At 45.9% G+C, this 17,635-nt stretch overlaps 4 protein-coding genes across 6 annotated transcripts in view; 1 reads left to right on the top strand and 3 right to left on the bottom strand.

Annotated features, from left to right (window-relative positions):
* The window catches only part of fam185a (family with sequence similarity 185 member A), an 8,280-nt gene extending 7,550 nt beyond the window's left edge, over nucleotides 1-730 (bottom strand). The window contains exons 1-2 of one of the 3 annotated variants that reach the window (XM_074634260.1): nucleotides 690-730; nucleotides 1-469 (exon numbers count right to left, since the gene is read on the bottom strand). The exon at nucleotides 1-469 is cut by the window's left edge and continues 15 nt beyond it. In XM_074634260.1, coding sequence (XP_074490361.1) covers nucleotides 1-412 — 412 coding nt within the window. In that variant the 5' untranslated portion in view covers nucleotides 413-469; nucleotides 690-730. Of the gene's footprint in view, nucleotides 485-661 lie in introns of all 3 variants that reach the window. The other 2 variants (XM_074634258.1, XM_074634259.1) reach the window with 2 other exon arrangements.
* The window catches only part of rad52 (RAD52 homolog, DNA repair protein), a 120,500-nt gene that overhangs the window by 8,053 nt on the left and 94,812 nt on the right, over nucleotides 1-17,635 (top strand). The window lies entirely within an intron of this gene.
* On the bottom strand, nucleotides 2,942-4,441 carry LOC141767011 (fibroleukin-like). Its single transcript, XM_074634280.1, has 2 exons — nucleotides 3,593-4,441; nucleotides 2,942-3,486 (listed from the first exon to the last, which is right to left on the bottom strand). The coding sequence occupies exon 1, from the start codon at nucleotides 4,319-4,321 to the stop codon at nucleotides 3,719-3,721; it is 603 nt and encodes a 200-aa protein (XP_074490381.1). The 5' UTR covers nucleotides 4,322-4,441; the 3' UTR covers nucleotides 2,942-3,486; nucleotides 3,593-3,718.
* On the bottom strand, nucleotides 6,910-11,003 carry LOC141766954 (uncharacterized). Its single transcript, XM_074634176.1, has 2 exons — nucleotides 8,309-11,003; nucleotides 6,910-7,836 (listed from the first exon to the last, which is right to left on the bottom strand). The coding sequence occupies exons 1-2, from the start codon at nucleotides 10,986-10,988 to the stop codon at nucleotides 6,911-6,913; spliced, it is 3,606 nt and encodes a 1,201-aa protein (XP_074490277.1). The 5' UTR covers nucleotides 10,989-11,003; the 3' UTR covers nucleotide 6,910.

The following is a 17,635-nucleotide window of genomic DNA, read 5'->3' on the forward strand; positions in this document are numbered from 1 at the left end:
CAGTCAGGTGGATCTTCACGCTGCTGTGGACCTTCTTCCCGGAGATGAGCAGCTCTTGGTTCCGGTCCTCGTAGCGGACCTGCAGGTGATCCAGGCCGGCATCCAGACCGGCCTCCTGCTCGGTGTCGGTCCGGTGCACCGTGATGAAGACCCGGTCCGCCTCGGGGAACTGGTGCGGGTCCAGCGGGCTGACGGAGAGGCTGCAGCTCAGCTGAGCCCGAACGGTGCTGAACGGACTGACCGCCAGAACCCAGCGCTTCACCTCCTCCTCCTGCTGGGGACCAGAACCGGAGAAGAACCGGGAGGAACGGAGAGGACAGCGGGACCTGAGAGACCTGAGACCGACTGAGAGCGACCAGCAGCGGACCAGACCGACACCAGCTGACCGCAGACCTGCTGAGCTCCACAACATCTCTGTTACCTGCAGGTGAACCAGCTCATCCACTCCTCAACACCGCTGCTGCTGCTGCTGCTGCTGCTGCTGCTGCTGCTGCTGCTGCTGCTGCTGCTGCTGCTGCTGCTGCTGCTGCTGCTGCTGCTGCTGCTGCTGCTGCTGCTGCTGCTGCTGCTGCTGCTGCTGCTGCTGCTGCTGCTGCTGCTGCTGCTGCTGCTGCTGCTGCTGCTGCTGCTGCTGCTGCTGCTGCTGCTGCTGCTAACTCACTAACTCACTGACTCACTAACTCACTGACTCACTAACTCACTAACTCACTAACTCACTAACTCACTGACTCACTGACTCTCTCAGTAACCGGTCCTGGTCTGACCGAGCCCTCCAGTACTCTGCGGTCACATGTCTGTCTGTTAGCACCAGACTAATACTTCCGGTACGACTTTTCAGACTAAAAGCTTCAGCCTTGGTGTTAGTGTACTAATTGCTCTAATGACAAAAACAATTTAATAAAATTTGAACATTTTAATAAACTGAGAACAATATTACAAGATAAAAGAAAAAAATAATGAACCATCAAAATGAAGCAGACTCCATTGTAGGTCGTAAAAAGAAGCTCTTTTTGGTAAAAGTCAGTGTTGAAGCTCAAGTATATTCTATTCAAACTTTATTTCAGACACGCAGGAGGCTCCATAGCAATAAAAGAAAAGAAAAAGAAACAAAAAACATACAAGATAAGACCACAGCAGTTATATGATGGCTATCTCGTCAGTGTTTTCTGAGCCTGGATGAGTGCAGCTCTTGAGCCGGCTGGTTAAAGCCTCTATGATGCTTTGTAAACCACAATGAGCCTTCACATACTACTTCTTGTAGCTAAACCAAAGATGAGCTGTGTACATATTGCTGTGTATATATTTATATATATATATATACTGTGTATATATATATATATATGTATATATATATATATAGTGTATATTTAAAGTAGGATTTGTTGTACAGTATAATTTAGATCTTTTACACTATATAGTCCTCTGTTATTGTAAAGATACAATAACTTCTGTAGACTTAAAATATTATTCCATCCCCATTACCAGATTATTATTATAATGACCAGATCCCAACAAGAGTATTTTTGTGTGGGACAATGTGGGACAATGTGGGACACGTTACCGAGGCTGAGAGGTCGTCTACATTATAGATATAATGTCTATCTAACTTGTAACATCTCTATGTTTTAATGCATCCAGAGATCGGCACGTCTCTTTTTGAGTCTTGTGAGACTCTCATGAACTGAGTCTCTTCATGTCGTATTCCCCCTCAGTGTGAAATTGAAAAATAATAATAATAATAATAATAAATTCAACTTATATAGCGCTTTTCAAGGACTCACTAAAAACTCTGAGAATCTCCTTCCACCTTCTTATAAATAATTCTAAGTAGTTTCACAGTCTTTGTTGGAGCTGTTCTTCCTTTTCTTTGTGCTAGTTTACATCATATTCTGTCTAAATCTGCGATGACTCGCAATTTTTCTCCGTTGGGCGTAGCGAAGCGAAGACGGTGAACTGTGAACCTGAACTTGACCCACGTGTTCTCAGTTTGACAGCAAACACAGCGCCATGATGATGACAGACTTCCTGCTTTCTAACCAGCCGTTAGATGAAAGACAGATTTTAGAGAAACGTCTGTCCTGCAGCGGTTTGACTTTTGAAAACTAGAGTCGATGAAAATGTGGGACATCATCTCAATATGTGGGACGTGGGACAATAAGGGATAAGAATGCTGTGCAGTCCCTCGTAAAGGGACAATAAACTGCCTGGCCTTTGTTACCTCCCAGTCTGTGCTGGAGTACTACCTGGTCCCCGGTCTGCCGTGTGCTAATTTCAGCATAAATTCATTTAGAATTGTTCAATAAAGGACTCAATAGTAGGTTTTGACTCATTGATCCGCTTTAAGACAGAACATCACGATTAGAAATCCCTGCAGAGCCCACCTCATCTGACATTGTGCTTTATAGTACATTTCCCCGAAATAGATTTTAAATTAAATTAAATTCATTTAAATTAGCACAAATCATTTAGTTAAACCACATTAAGCCTGGACCTTTGGGGGGGTCTGTATTTCTGGGTCCTCAGGGCAGTTGTTGTTATTACACTACATATTACAAGCATTGAGGGAGCTCCCACTTTTCATCCCTTTAGATGAGAATAATTGACTAAATTAAAAACCATCAGGCTGAACTCGCCCCAGATATTTTGTGTGCTTTTATCTTGAAGGCAAAACGTTTCACTTCCGGTCTTAGTTCGTGTTTCTTTAATTAAGAGACAAGCCGGATGTGCAATCTTGTGTAAATGTAGCACCGCCCCTCTTTAGGTATTGTCCAATCAGAAGGCACCATGTGAGCGCGTCGCAGTTGACATCGTTCTCTCCGCAAAGGCTGTCGGGAAGTTGAGTCTTGAAGCATTTAAAACAATAACAGCTTTAAATCATGTTAATCAGATTAATCTGTAGTTCTGTTGAACATGTTGATGCTGATTTAACTCTACTTACTTGTTATTGAATTTATTGGTTATTTTGTACTTTAGTTTATTTTAACAGAACAAAGGAAAAATAAAACAAAACCATGTTCATATAGTCATCAATTTTATTTATCTTAACAAAACAAATTTTGATTAGAAAACATCTCATGCAGCTTCAATCAACCATCAACTGGCCTTCCAGTACTGCAATAATAATAATAATATTAATAAATCTCATTCTCTGTTGCTACGTACCCGTCAGATTCACTGAAAAATAACTTCACGAGAGGATTCCCTCTCTCATCTTTAAACAAATACCACTCTAAAAAACAACAACACGTTAATATCAAAAGGCTATAAAAAAGATAATATGGAATTAGGTCTACAACCTCTGTAACTATGTACATCCTCAGTTATTGTCATATCATCCTGTAAACAAATATGGTTATGTATTAGTGCAGAATCAAACACCACCAGGTGGCAGCATCGTGTTAACAGTGAACAATAACCGTGTGGAGGGAATACTATACTATACTATACTATACTATACTCTACTCTACTCTACTCTACTCTACTATACTATACTCTACTCTACTATACTATACTATACTATACTATACTATACTATACTATACTATACTCTACTCTACTCTACTCTACTCTACTCTACTATACTATACTATACTATACTATACTATACTAGGGTATACCAGCTGTGATTAAACTGTGAGGAGCATCTCAGGAGCTCATGGTTGAAGTTAGTAGTTCGACCCTTTATGTTTATGTTTATTATGTTATTTTAGGTAGAGAGTCAGTCCTGTGGTCCGAAGCTCTTCGGTCGGATCATCATCCGGACCGTTTTAAAGGACTGTCTGTCGTTGGTGGGGTAATACTCTGTAGAGATGTTCTGCCACGTCCCCCAGAAGATACCGTCCCGGACTCCCTTGTACCGCCCCACGTAGTACCTCCCGTTGAGGTTTGCAGCCATGCAGGCATCGAACCACCAGCCGGAGCTGTAGTAGGCGCCGCAGTTCCCGGATGGATAGCGGTCGTGGTCCCGGTCCGGTGTGGTGAACGCCCTGTTGTTGTGGTCATAACTTTTACTGAAGCGCAGAGCGTCGCCCGCAGTACCGGAGTAACCGCCCACCGTCAGTCGGTAACGCATCCGTTCGCTCGCCACCCTGAACTGCTCGTACTCTGCGTACTCCATCACCCCGTCAAAGTCCTCCAGCTCCACCCGCAGCACCATGTCCCTGTCCCGGGTCAGCAGGTGGATCATGTTGTTGCCCAGCCAGAACTCCCCTCCGTCCAGCTCCCCGAAGCCCGACCGGTACTCGGCCCAGGTGCGGTTGAAGCTCACGCTGCCGTCCTGTCTGCGCTGCAGGAGCGTCCACCCTCCTCCGTCCAGCTCCATGTCACAGAAGACCGGGAAGCTTCTACTGCGGAGGTCAGGGGTCACCAGGTACACTCTGCTCTTTGTGTGTCCCCTGAGCAGGTGGTCGGAGCAGTCTCTGGCCACGCTGACTGCAGACGAGGGAGATGGAAAGAAATCACAAAGAATTATGAGCTACAGCTTTCTCTCAAAGGCGTGGGCGACACGGTGGAGCAGCGGTTACTGTAGCGCCGCCGCCTCACAGCAAGACGCTCGCAGCTGGGGTTGGCTTCTGTGTGGAGTTAGCATGTTCCTCCCACAGTCCAAAGACATGCAGGTTCATTGTTGACTCTAAATGTCCCGTAGGTGTGAATGGTTGTCTGTCTCTATGTGTCGGCCCTGTAATAGTCTGTACCCCCCCGCCCCCTCCCCCCAACAGGATAAGTGGTGACAGATGATGAATTGATTTATCTGAAATCCCCCAGAAGAGATCGTGCCTGTCTTCGTTTAGAGTGAACTTCTGCTCGTATCTTGCAGGTGTAAATAAATATCACCTCGCAGCTGTGATGGAGCCGTGAAATGTGTTGGTTGAGGTCACGAGTGCAACAGGTCGGGGCAAAGACACTTTTCCACCATAAAAGACTGAGTGTTTTCGAAGAATTTCAAGACCTGGACCTCCACAGGAGATACCGTATTTAAAATCACATCTGAGAGATAAAAGCAAATGCAGATTTTAAAATGTGCAACTACAACACCAGTCTTTTCATCGTGATTGTTTTGATAAATAAAAGTCAAATATACAGTATAATGAAGACCTTCACATGTTAGTGTTAATTCACATGATAAGGAGGCTTTAGGATCTCTTAGTTTGATTAATATGCAGCATCTGAATTCAAGCTTTAAACTGAAGAGTCCACCAGACTGATCTGACGCTGAATGATTGACTGACTGAGCAACGCTCCACTGAGGGATGTTTTAAAGCTGTTAGTCTACACATAGTTGTGGTTTTATCTTTAATCACGACACTCAGGCACACACATTTTGCATACATACGCAGATTCCTCCTTTAGCCGTGATGTATGGCACAAAGATGATCTCAGACCACATCATTATATTATCATTAACTCATATCGTTTGTGCTCAGCGTGTGGTCCTCTTATTTAAAATCCTTTCAGCTCATGTCATACCAGTTTGTTGAGTGAGTAATACAATTATAATCTCTTAAATACTAAACAGTTTTCTAATTATTGTGATGTAATGTCAACAGAACACGGTAGGTTTTATGAGGTTGGTTGTGAATTTGAGAGGATTTCATTGTGAAGTTGCACACGTCTCCTCTCCTCTCCTCCTCATCTGTAATTATCTCTCTGTTAATACATTTCTGAGAGTTGACTGTTGAAACAAAGCAACCATTACAGTATTATGCACGGTGGTGCACGTGCTGTTATACATGCTATTATTATTCCATGCACGCTCTGGCAATAACAGCAACCTTCATGGTAGAACATGCATCACTGTGCTAGTGTTAAAGATAAGATGTCTTGCCTTTAGATGGTCTCCGTGTTGGTAGTTTGCTGCCGGGCCTGTGAGGTCTGCTGCCCCCCTGGTTGTCCTCCAGGTGCCCTTTAGGATGCCTGTCCAGTGCTCTTCCACTTGGACTCAGGCTGTTATTGAAGAAAGCCGCCACCTGGTTGATTTTCACACGCAGTTCTCGTGCACTGGGAGTGGAAGCCTCAGCAGCCGGGGGCTCGGGGCCAGAGGTGACGGGGGTTGTTGACCTGAGGTCAGGGCTCATGGTGGAGGTAGTTTGGGTGCTGGGGGTTGGGACTGGAACCATCACTTCGTCTGGAGTGTGCCTGGGTGCTGTTTCCTTCACAGTGTGAAGGGGCCTAGCTTGTAAGCTGGAGTCAGTCGTAGAAGCTTGATTTGTCTTTGTGGATCCTGGACCGGTGCTAGAGATAACACCCGGGAGGATAACACCCGGGAGGATAACACCCGGGAGGATAACACCCGGGAGGATCCCACGGATGATTTTGTTTGGTCTTGTTGTCGTTGGGATGGATGGTGGTCGACCGGCTGTTTGTGGCCTCAGATCAGACGTGATCCTGCTGGTCGGGCTCACGGTGAAGCCTTCGGAGACGGTGTGAGGGCGAGGGAAGGGTCCAGTCTCCAGGCTGTTGGAGGTCTTTGGATCCAGAGTGATAGTTTTCATGGTGCTGGGTCGGAACTCCTCCGTGGAATGACTGACTTCAGTAATCTGTGTTACGGGGCCAGGTGCAGGTGGCATGTCAGTTTGGGAGTTTTGGATGTCGTCTGATGGAGTTCCGCTGATTTGAAGAGGCTCTGAATCTGTTTTGGTCTTTGGACTTGGCTTCAGTCGCCCTGCTGGTTTTGGCCTTTGAACAGGTGTTGCTCCTGGCCCGACTGTAGGCCGGGTCGGTGGCCTGCGTCTGGCTGGAGGCCTCGGTTTGGATGTTTTGTTGGATTCTGCTTTCAGAGTTTGGTCAGGCCGAGGTGTTCTAAGCCCTGGACGGGTCAGTGGTGTTTGGTCAGGTTTAGGCTTCACCTTCGGTTTAGTCTTTGGGCCTGTTACGACCTCTGGATGTTTTGGGCTAGGTTTAGGCTTCTGGTTTATTTTAGGGGCTTTTTGGCTGGGTTTAGGCTTTTGATCGGTCGGTGTGATGAGGGCACTATCAGGTTCAGGGGGTGTGATGAGATCACTATCAGGTTCAGGGGGTGTGATGAGATCACTATCAGGTTCAGGGGGTGTGATGAGATCACTATCAGGTTCAGGGGGTTTGATGAGATCACTATCAGGTTCAGGGGGTGTGACGATGAGGGCACTATCAGGTTCAGAGGGTTTGATGAGGGCACTATCAGGTTCAGAGGGTTTGATGAGATCACTATCAGGTTCAGGGGGTGTGACGATGAGGGCACTATCAGGTTCAGAGGGTTTGATGAGGGCACTATCAGGTTTACCGGGTTTGATGAGGGCACTATCAGGTTTACCAGGTTTGATGAGGGCACTATCAGGTTCAGGGGGTGTGATGATGAGGGCACTATCAGGTTCAGGGGGTGTGATGATGAGGGCACTATCAGGTTCAGGGGGTGTGATGATGAGGGCACTATCAGGTTCAGGGGGTGTGATGAGATCACTATCAGGTTCAGAGGGTTTGATGAGGGCACTATCAGGTTCAGAGGGTTTGATGAGATCACTATCAGGTTCAGGGGGTGTGATGAGATCACTATCAGGTTCAGGGGGTGTGACGATGAGGGCACTATCAGATTCAGAGGGTTTGATGAGGGCACTATCAGGTTTACCGGGTTTGATGAGATCACTATCAGGTTCAGGGGGTGTGACGATGAGGGCACTATCAGATTCAGAGGGTTTGATGAGGGCACTATCAGGTTTACCGGGTTTGATGAGGGCACTATCAGGTTCAGAGGGTTTGATGAGGGCACTATCAGGTTCAGAGGGTTTGATGAGATCACTATCAGGTTCAGGGGGTGTGACGATGAGGGCACTATCAGGTTCAGGGGGTGTGACGATGAGGGCACTATCAGATTCAGAGGGTTTGATGAGGGCACTATCAGGTTTACCGGGTTTGATGAGGGCACTATCAGGTTCAGAGGGTTTGATGATGAGGGCACTATCAGGTTCAGAGGGTTTGATGATGAGGGCACTATCAGGTTCAGAGGGTTTGATGAGGGCACTATCAGGTTCAGAGGGTTTGATGAGGGCACTATCAGGTTTACCGGGTTTGATGAGGGCACTATCAGGTTCAGAGGGTTTGATGAGGGCACTATCAGGTTTACCAGGTTTGATGAGGGCACTATCAGGTTCAGAGGGTTTGATGAGGGCACTATCAGGTTCAGGGGGTGTGATGATGAGGGCACTATCAGGTTCAGAGGGTTTGATGATGAGGGCACTATCAGGTTCAGGGGGTGTGATGATGAGGGCACTATCAGGTTCAGGGGGTGTGATGATGAGGGCACTATCAGGTTCAGGGGGTGTGATGATGAGGGCACTATCAGGTTCAGAGGGTTTGATGAGGGCACTATCAGGTTCAGAGGGTTTGATGAGGGCACTATCAGGTTCAGAGGGTTTGATGAGGTCACTATCAGGTTCAGGGGGTGTGATGATGAGGGCACTATCAGGTTCAGGGGGTTTGATGAGGGCACTATCAGGTTCAGGGGGTGTGATGATGAGGGCACTATCAGGTGTAAGTGTTTGTCCAGGTGTTGAGTCTTTGACAGATTTCGGCTTGGGCGAAGGATTTTCATCAAAGTTTTCCATTAATTCTGTTAAAGGCTTCTGGTCAGGTGTTGGCGTGAGGCTCGTTGTGGCTCTCCTTTCAGGCTCTTGAACCGGTGTGAGATATCGGTTTATTGTAGATCTTTGATCGGGTTTTTGAGTTTGATCAGACTCGTCGGTTCTGAGAGGATGAACTGGCTTTTTCTTAGGTTTTGAGTTTTGAGTAGTAATTGGGATTTCAACAGATTCAGGTTCTCGGTCAGTTCGAGGGTCAGAACCAGTTGCGTTTACAGTTTGAGGTCTCTGATGAGATGTCGGTCTCTGAACAGGAAGCGTTGGCTTTTGATGAGATTTTGGCTTGCTTTGATCAGTTGGATGTTCTCGGTCACATTTAGGTATTTGATTGTTACGATCAGTCGGTAAATGATCAGGTCGAGGTGTTTGGTCTGGTTTTGGGATCTGGACTCGTTTAGGGTCTTTGCTGGGTTTAGATCTTTGGTCGGTTGTGGGTTTTTGGTGAGAAGGTCTCTGCTTTTGGTCATGTTTAGTTTTTTTATCAGGCGGAGGAGCTCGGTCAGGTTTACGGTCATTCTTCGGGTTTTTAAGCTTTTGATCTGCTTCAGGCTTATTGGCAGGTTTATGCTTTTCACCGGGCTTCGGTCCGCGACCTGGAAGAGGTTTCACGCCAGTCTTAGTGTTTGAGGTGATGTTCTTTCTGGCTGTCCAACGGCTGCGGTCTGAAACTCCTGTGAACGTAGTTGTGTATAAAGTCTGTCGAGGAGTTGTAGCTGCTGTCGTTGAGCTAACTTGACCCTGGAAGCCTGCCCCAGGTGTTGCACTGGTTGTCGAGGTGAACCTTGAAGTGGGACTGGTTATCTGTTGTCTAAGACCACCCAATGTGTTTATTGTGGCTGCTGCTGTTGTTGGCCTACTTGTGGTCCTAAAGCCTTCCTCTGCATCAGGGCTCGGGTGCTCAGAGAAGCCAGCTGCTCCACAGCCGGTACTTTGGGTTTGTAGTCCATCGGCAACTACTGTCTTTGCTTGATTGACCTCTGTGATGAAATGTGAAGTGGAGCTGGACAGAGGAGGAGACGGAGGAGACGGAAGAGATGACGTAAAGGTTCTAGCTCCGTCTGGGTCCATGGAGTGGAGCCTCGGGGCTGAACTAATGATAGACTGAAGAGTCGGGCTGATTGAAACAAAGTCTGTCCCCTCGGTCGACTCGCTGGATGCTGATTCTCCATCCCCGTCTCTCTGGACACTCTGGACCCTTTTTTCTCCTTCTGTTTTGATCTCCGTTCCCGTCTCTCTGTCCTCCTCCTCCCCCTCTTTTATAGTCTTCTCTTTTTCTGCACGCCCAATGCTTTCAATCTGTTTTGATTTCTCATTATTTCGCTCCTCTTTTATTTCCATTTCCTTCTCCCTCTCCTTCCCGTGCTGCTCTCCGTCCTTATCTGTATGCTCATCACGGCCCTCGGACATCTTTATTTCATCACCGTCCCCGTCTTCTTCAGTTTCAGTCTTTCTGTCTGTTTCCTTTGTTTCATCTCGCCACACGTGACGGTCACTTTCTGCTGTTTTCTCCTTATTTTTCACATTACTTGTACTTTTCCTCTCTTTTTCATTCTCCAGTCTGTCCTCTGGATCTCCCTTTGAATTCCCTTTTCCATCTTTGTCTGTGTTTCTGTCTGTCTCGGTCTCCCTGTTATTTTTTTCGACAACCTTTTTTCTGACCACTGTTCTCTCATTTCCAACAGAAGTTGGCACCTTTGCCTGTCCCAGTTTGTCCTTTGCTTTTGCCACTTCTGTCTTCGTTTTTCCATCTTTTTCTGCCACTTCTTTTAGGTTTTTGTCTCTCTCATTTTCTTTTACGACCCCTTTATTGCTCTCTCTCTCTGCTTCCCATTTCTTTCCCTCTTTCTCTTCCAGAATTGTTCTTTTTTCTGAGTCAGTGTCACCATCTCCTGCCATAGTCTTCTCTGCTTTAACCCTGTCTGTCCTACACTCCCTGCTGAAAGCTTCTGTCCTCTCAGGAGTTCTCTCATTCAGCCAGTTCCTCTCCTCCGTATGTCTGTCCGTACCCTCATTCAGCTTTTCATGCTCTCTTTCTCTTTGCCTCCCACACTCTCTCTCAGTTTGGCTTACTGTACAGTCTGCACACATCTTCCTCAGCTGGTCCACGTTGTCCTTCAGCTTCTGCAAATCCTCCACGATCTTCTCCAGCTCTCTGAGCTGCTTCGGTAGTTGGAGAGTCAGCGGTGGCAGACTGAACAGGTACGGGCACGTGTTCTCATCCTGCCCCGGTCTGCACGGCCCCTCGGGTCTCAGAGTCGCAACGCAGGGTCCGAATCCGTGATCCCCCAGGAGGTCTTCTTCATCAGGGTCCGCTGTGGTCCGAGAGAGGCTCAAGAGGACCAGCAGGGTCCCACATACGCACAGTGCTGTTAACCTCATTGCGTCCTGACAGTAAAGAGTGAAAGGATAAGAGGGAGAGAGTGTAAAAAAGACCCACCTCAGTCTGAGACAGTGACAGTGAGAGGAGGAGGTAGGGTGGGAGGGAGAAGAGGAGGGAGGGGGAGCTGATGGAAACAGAGTCTGAGAGAGAAACGAGCAGCGAGAAGCTTCCAGAGGGAAACAGGTGGGAAAAAAACAGAGCGAGAGGAGGAGGATTGTGTGGATGTTGTTCTCAGTAGATGGTCTCAGTTAGATAGTAGATTAGATAGTAGATGATACGCATGAAGCGAGAGGAAACGGTCAAATATTTCTACTTTACATCAGCAGAATGATTCAGTGATCACCGATCAATGATCAGTCAGGAAGAAGCACAAAGTGTGAAAGCTTTAGAAAGCCTTACAGTCTTATTGTAATCCTATTATTACATTCCAGTGTATCCTCACTGTAATCACATCACTTAATGAGGACCAGTTGTGATGCATTCTCCCTCCATGATGTACTCCTACAGTAAACGCATCAATATGCATGTGTGTCACAGTTGCTCTGGCAGGCGCTACCCGAGCTTCCTGTCGGGTCCGAGGACATGTGAGTGACAGATGCGACGGGTCAAAATATGCGTCTGAAGCAAAATATCAGCTGCTCGGCCAGAGCCAAGACATTGTTACTGAAATTTGTAAAGACATATTTCATTTTACTGTAAGCTGCATGGTTTAGTCGAGCTTCTGAGTAATGAAAGTCAGGAATGTCAGATTTATCCAAGAAGGCCGCTTGACTCAAAGACAACGCCAGGGGAGAGAAATCTCTCATGTTCTATTGACTTTATTCGGACGGTACTAATCCTTAACAAGTGTGGAGAAGCGCTGAGGCGTTGTCTGGGTGGAGAGGCTAAGCTCGCTGCGTGCACACCGTCCTTTCAGCCAAGATTCTGCTTCTTTGCTAATTCATTGTGTCTACATATAGTCAGAAAAAAGAAGGAGAGAAAACACAGTCACATGAACTAAATGAGCCATCTGCTTGGCAGGGAGTTTAGATAATGAGGCTTTAGTTTCTCAGACCCGGGGTGTGAATGTCAGTCCCACCACAGGATATGAGATATGAGAGATAGCATGCGATGCCAGAGCTGGATGCTTCAGAGCTGTGTCCGTGTTTGATGCTTGTTAGTCCGCTTCAATCGTCTTATTTTTAAACTGTGATGAAACGTGACCCTTTTTGTTCTCTTTCATTGTCCGTTTACTCCGACTGCACAAAGCTGGAGAGGTTTCTCAGCTGTTCTTCGATAATGACAAAAGGAAACCGTTTGTTTAGCCAGAGGACTGTGGGAAGCTTCAGGTTAGAGAAGAAAAATGAGTTCAGGTGGAAGAAAACTCAATATTGAACAACGCCGACGTGCACGTTCACAGTTACGTCAACAGTTTGAGAGGATTCAATCAGTTCAGTGTTTTACTGTAATATGTTTCAACTAGTCCTTTAATAATAATAATAATAATAATAACTTGGATTTATATAGCGCCTTTCAAGAAACCCAAGGACGCTTTACTATCAAAAGAGACATTTTAGGCACATAAAGAAATCTGTCTGGAGCCACAAAACATCTGGTCTTTGTGATGAAGGTAACACAGTTTATAGTCTAAGTATATAGTATATCAGTCTAATGCAGTGAGGGCCAAAGAGACAATGTACTACGGAGTATTAGGGCCACATTGAGGGAAAAACATCTGAGATTTACAGAATAAAGTCATAACTTTACGAGAATAAAGATAATAACACATAAAATTACTACTTTATAATATTATGACCTTATTCTTGAAATCTCAGATTAATGTTTTTCCTCAATGTGGCCCTAATACTCCGTCGTACCGTCGTACCATAGACCTACAACAATGATAAATAAAAATGAAAATGTAAACACAGAACAGTTATTCATTTCCATGTTTATAAATCCACAGGGAGCCACTGGAGAGGAGCTGAAGAGACGCAGGTTGCTGACCTCTGACCTCTGGACTAGACAATGCAGAGCTGCAGGAATGAGTCCTAAAACCCAGAGATGAGTTTTAGCATTTTAACACTTCCTGTTCCCTCGTCTGGAAGTCAGTGGGTTTTTAGTTAGATGCCTGAGATCAGGTCTGTGCTTAACACAAGCTGAAGAGGTTTGAATGTTTTGTTCTACGACATAAAACACATCAATAAATATCCCACGTGTGAATTTTGAAGCCTTTATGTGTTTAATAAAGGTGGTCGCTAACAAGTGGCTAAATGAGACGACTAAACGTCGTCACGCGGAACATTAGTCCTCCTTCACAGCCTCGTTGTGTTTACTCTATACGTTCATGTGACCGCGGTGGACTTCATCTACAGCCTAACGTTAGATCTTTACTTCTGACGATTGTATTCAAAAATCATAAAAGTGGAGTTAATTAGTGGAGATTATCTTACTGAACGTCAGTATCATAAACATGTGTTTACCACAGAGCTGATGTTCTGCAATGATCCAACGGAACAATCCCATTGGCTGTTAGTGGAGGGAACCAGAGAGATGATCACTTCCTGTTAGGAACCAGAGAGATGATCACTTCCTGTTAGTGGAGGGAACCAGAGAGATGATCACTTCCTGTTAGGAACCAGAGAGATGATCACTTCCTGTTAGTGGAGGGAACCAGAGAGATGATCACTTCCTGTTAGTGGAGGGAACCAGAGAGATGATCACTTCCTGTTAGTGGAGGGAACCAGGGAGATGATCACTTCCTGTTAGTGGAGGGAACCAGAGAGATGATCACTTCCTGTTAGGAACCAGAGAGATGATCACTTCCTGTTAGGAACCAGAGAGATGATCACTTCCTGTTAGTGGAGGGGACCAGAGAGATGATCACTTCCTGTTAGTGGAGGGAACCAGAGAGATGATCACTTCCTGTTAGGAACCAGAGAGATGATCACTTCCTGTTAGTGGAGGGAACCAGAGAGATGATCACTTCCTGTTAGGAACCAGAGAGATGATCACTTCCTGTTAGTGGAGGGAACCAGAGAGATGATCACTTCCTGTTAGGAACCAGAGAGATGATCACTTCCTGTTAGGAACCAGAGAGATGATCACTTCCTGTTAGGAACCAGAGAGATGATCACTTCCTGTTAGTGGAGGAACCAGGGAGATGATCACTTCCTGTTAGTGGAGGGAACCAGGGTGATGATCACTTCCTGTTAGTGGAGGGAACCAGGGAGATGATCACTTCCTGTTAGTGGAGGGAACCAGAGAGATGATCACTTCCTGTTAGTGGAGGGAACCAGATTGATGATCACTTCCTGTTAGTGGAGGGAACCAGAGAGATGATCACTTCCTGTTAGTGGAGGGAACCAGGGAGATGATCACTTCCTGTTAGTGGATGGAACCAGAGAGATGATCACTTCCTGTTAGTGGAGGGAACCAGAGAGATGATCACTTCCTGTTAGTGGAGGGAACCAGAGAGATGATCACTTCCTGTTAGTGGAGGGAACCAGGGTGATGATCACTTCCTGTTAGTGGAGGGAACCAGGGAGATGATCACTTCCTGTTAGTGGAGGGAACCAGGGTGATGATCACTTCCTGTTAGTGGAGGAACCAGAGAGATGATCACTTCCTGTTAGTGGAGGAACCAGAGAGATGATCACTTCCTGTTAGTGGAGGGAACCAGAGAGATGATCACTTCCTGTTAGTGGAGGGAACCAGGGAGATGATCACTTCCTGTTAGTGGAGGGAACCAGGGTGATGATCACTTCCTGTTAGTGGAGGGAACCAGAGAGATGATCACTTCCTGTTAGTGGAGGGAACCAGGGAGATGATCACTTCCTGTTAGTGGAGGGAACCAGGGTGATGATCACTTCCTGTTAGTGGAGGGAACCAGAGAGATGATCACTTCCTGTTAGGAACCAGAGAGATGATCACTTCCTGTTAGGAACCAGAGAGATGATCACTTCCTGTTAGTGGAGGGAACCAGAGAGATGATCACTTCCTGTTAGTGGAGGGAACCAGGGAGATGATCACTTCCTGTTAGCGGAGGGAACCAGAGAGATGATCACTTCCTGTTAGGAACCAGAGAGATGATCACTTCCTGTTAGTGGAGGAACCAGGGAGATGATCACTTCCTGTTAGTGGAGGAACCAGGGAGATGATCACTTCCTGTTAGTGGAGGAACCAGGGAGATGATCACCTCCTGGTTGGTTTACATGAATACGTCATCCCTGCAGCGCTCTACTGTATCCAGAGGTCTTGTAATCCGTGTACGTAAAGGTGGAGACTCTCTATCCAAACATACTATAGGACTTTACATCGCAGGTCTTCTAATGCAGCGATGAGCTCATCTGACATCTGAAGACTGTTGGCAGGATAAAAGCAGGAATAAGTGTCCTTTCACCTTTCACTGTCACTTCAGTACTCCAACACTTACTCTGGGAACTAGTGTGAGAGAAATGTTTACAGTCTCAAGAGACTTCTGTCTGAACACTGAGCTGTATTGATTTATTATCACAGAGACACATCTCTTACAGCTCAGCCAGGAATAACCCTCAGACCGCCACAACAAACTAACCTGAGGCGGCAGCATGAGGAGCAGTACTGAAAGTACTGATGACTGCAGCTGATTAAGGTCAAGAGGGTCAGTTCATCTGATAATAGCCAATCTAAATGAATCCATGTTGTTCTGCGGCGCGCTGCCAGGAGCTCTATTATTCCCAGTAAAACCCTCCCGACTGGCTCTACCCTTTTATGGACAGCAGGTTTTTTCTCCTCAGGGTGCCCTCTTAGGATAAAGTGTTTTGAATTCCCCCGGTGAGCTGGCTCGGCCCGCTCTCCGTCCTGGATCGTGTAAACACTGTTTTTTTTCCATGCAGTCTAGAACAAACATCTGACCATCAGTCCGGCTCTGCAGGCCGGGCTTCCTGGCAGACCACTTCATCTCCCTCCACTCCGGGCAGAGGAGCCGGTGTCGTCGGTCATGTCTGTTATGTGCATAAGTGTCTCATTTCCAGCTGAACTGGAGTGAACCCAGCAACTGTCGTAGTGCAGCGCCAGCCTCCTGTAACACCACACTCAGTCTGCCTGCCTGAAGGTACAAACCAACCGGGTCAGTATTATTCTACCGACACACGTCTGCACGCCGAGGACAAATAAATAGATTCATTTAGCAAAGCAGAGATATGATACAACACCTGCCTTAATCCTGAGGATCAGTCTGCATCAGTTTACAATTAAAGTCCTCGTCTCCTTCACACACACACACACGCACGCGCACGCACGCACGCACGCACGCACGCACGCACGCACACACACACACACACACACACAACATCTTAATTCTTCAGTAACTGGTACATTCCTTCGTCATGTGTGAGAATGTTTTTCGTCCGCCAGTTGACAGATAGAGATTCTTAAAAGTGAAACAACGAAGTGTCTCTCACATCTGGGCTGGATTTCCTGCAGCGAGCCGACACCAGATAACGGCGGGTCAATTTAGTTCTAATCCAAAAGCCTGGACTTCATTAAGACGATGTTTGACATTTATATTTAAGAATCTTTGTCCTGATGGAGGATCTGGGAAGCGAGCGTAACGTGGGAACAGGTTATCTGCTGCCCGTCGTTGGACTCTGAGGTGAAAGAGGACGTATTTGTGACGCTGGCACGAGAAACAACCGTCTCTTATTTCACGACAGACGAGACCGTTTTACATTTTTTAAGTTTTAGAGTTGTAAAGCTTCTATACAGACATTTGCCATAAAGGCATTACATTTAATCTGTTTGTTTTCTCAGCGTATCCGATCGTATCCTGATGTTGGATGTGTGCTGCATTCTGTGTATTTCCCAGCTGTGATTAATAGAAACCTTCATAATGGACTACATGTGATGCACAGAGATATGTGACTTAGTGCATCGTCTATTGACCTTCAACCTTCTCTGTACCAGTTGTACGTCAGTATTTAGAGGCTTCAGGCTGGTTAAAGTCATTACATCTTCTCTCTGATCCAGAATACTGCAGGTCAGTGGAGGGTTCACATCTTTACTTTAGTAACAATACAACACTGTAAAAATACCTCAATACAAGTAAAAGTCCTGCATTGAAATAATACTTGAGTACATACAGTAAGTATTTTTAATAAAATGTACCGTATGCAGAAAATAATCCTCTGTGAGTGTTACGGTGTTAAATAACAATCCTATTATCAGATTATTATGAACATTATATCATATTTTATAAACTCTATATGATGTTTTGTATATAAAATCTTAACCTGCAAAGTAACTAAAGATGTTAAATAAATGTAGTGGAGTAAAAAGTACGATATAGAAGTACTGTAAAGAACACAGATTAGTGTTTAAGTAACTGCTGGAGGACCTCTGAAGGATTATTCTGTTTGCACCTCGAACCTTAAAATAACTTCTACTTTATTATTCTGTGAACTGAGTCGGACTGTTTGAGTGTCGGAGCTGATTCATTCACCCAACGAACAATTTGGGTCAAAAGAAATAAACAAATGTGATTTTAGAGTAAACCGATGTCAACGCTGAAGAACACTGTGTACACCACCGCTCCAACATTAAGACTTCTACTGTAGTGATGCAGATACGGACCAGAGAAGCATATTAATATTAATATAAATATAATCTGGACTGAGAGAGAGGACCA

The sequence above is a fragment of the Sebastes fasciatus genome, chromosome 4 (genome assembly GCF_043250625.1).
Source record: "Sebastes fasciatus isolate fSebFas1 chromosome 4, fSebFas1.pri, whole genome shotgun sequence".
NCBI lineage: Eukaryota > Metazoa > Chordata > Actinopteri > Perciformes > Sebastidae > Sebastes > Sebastes fasciatus.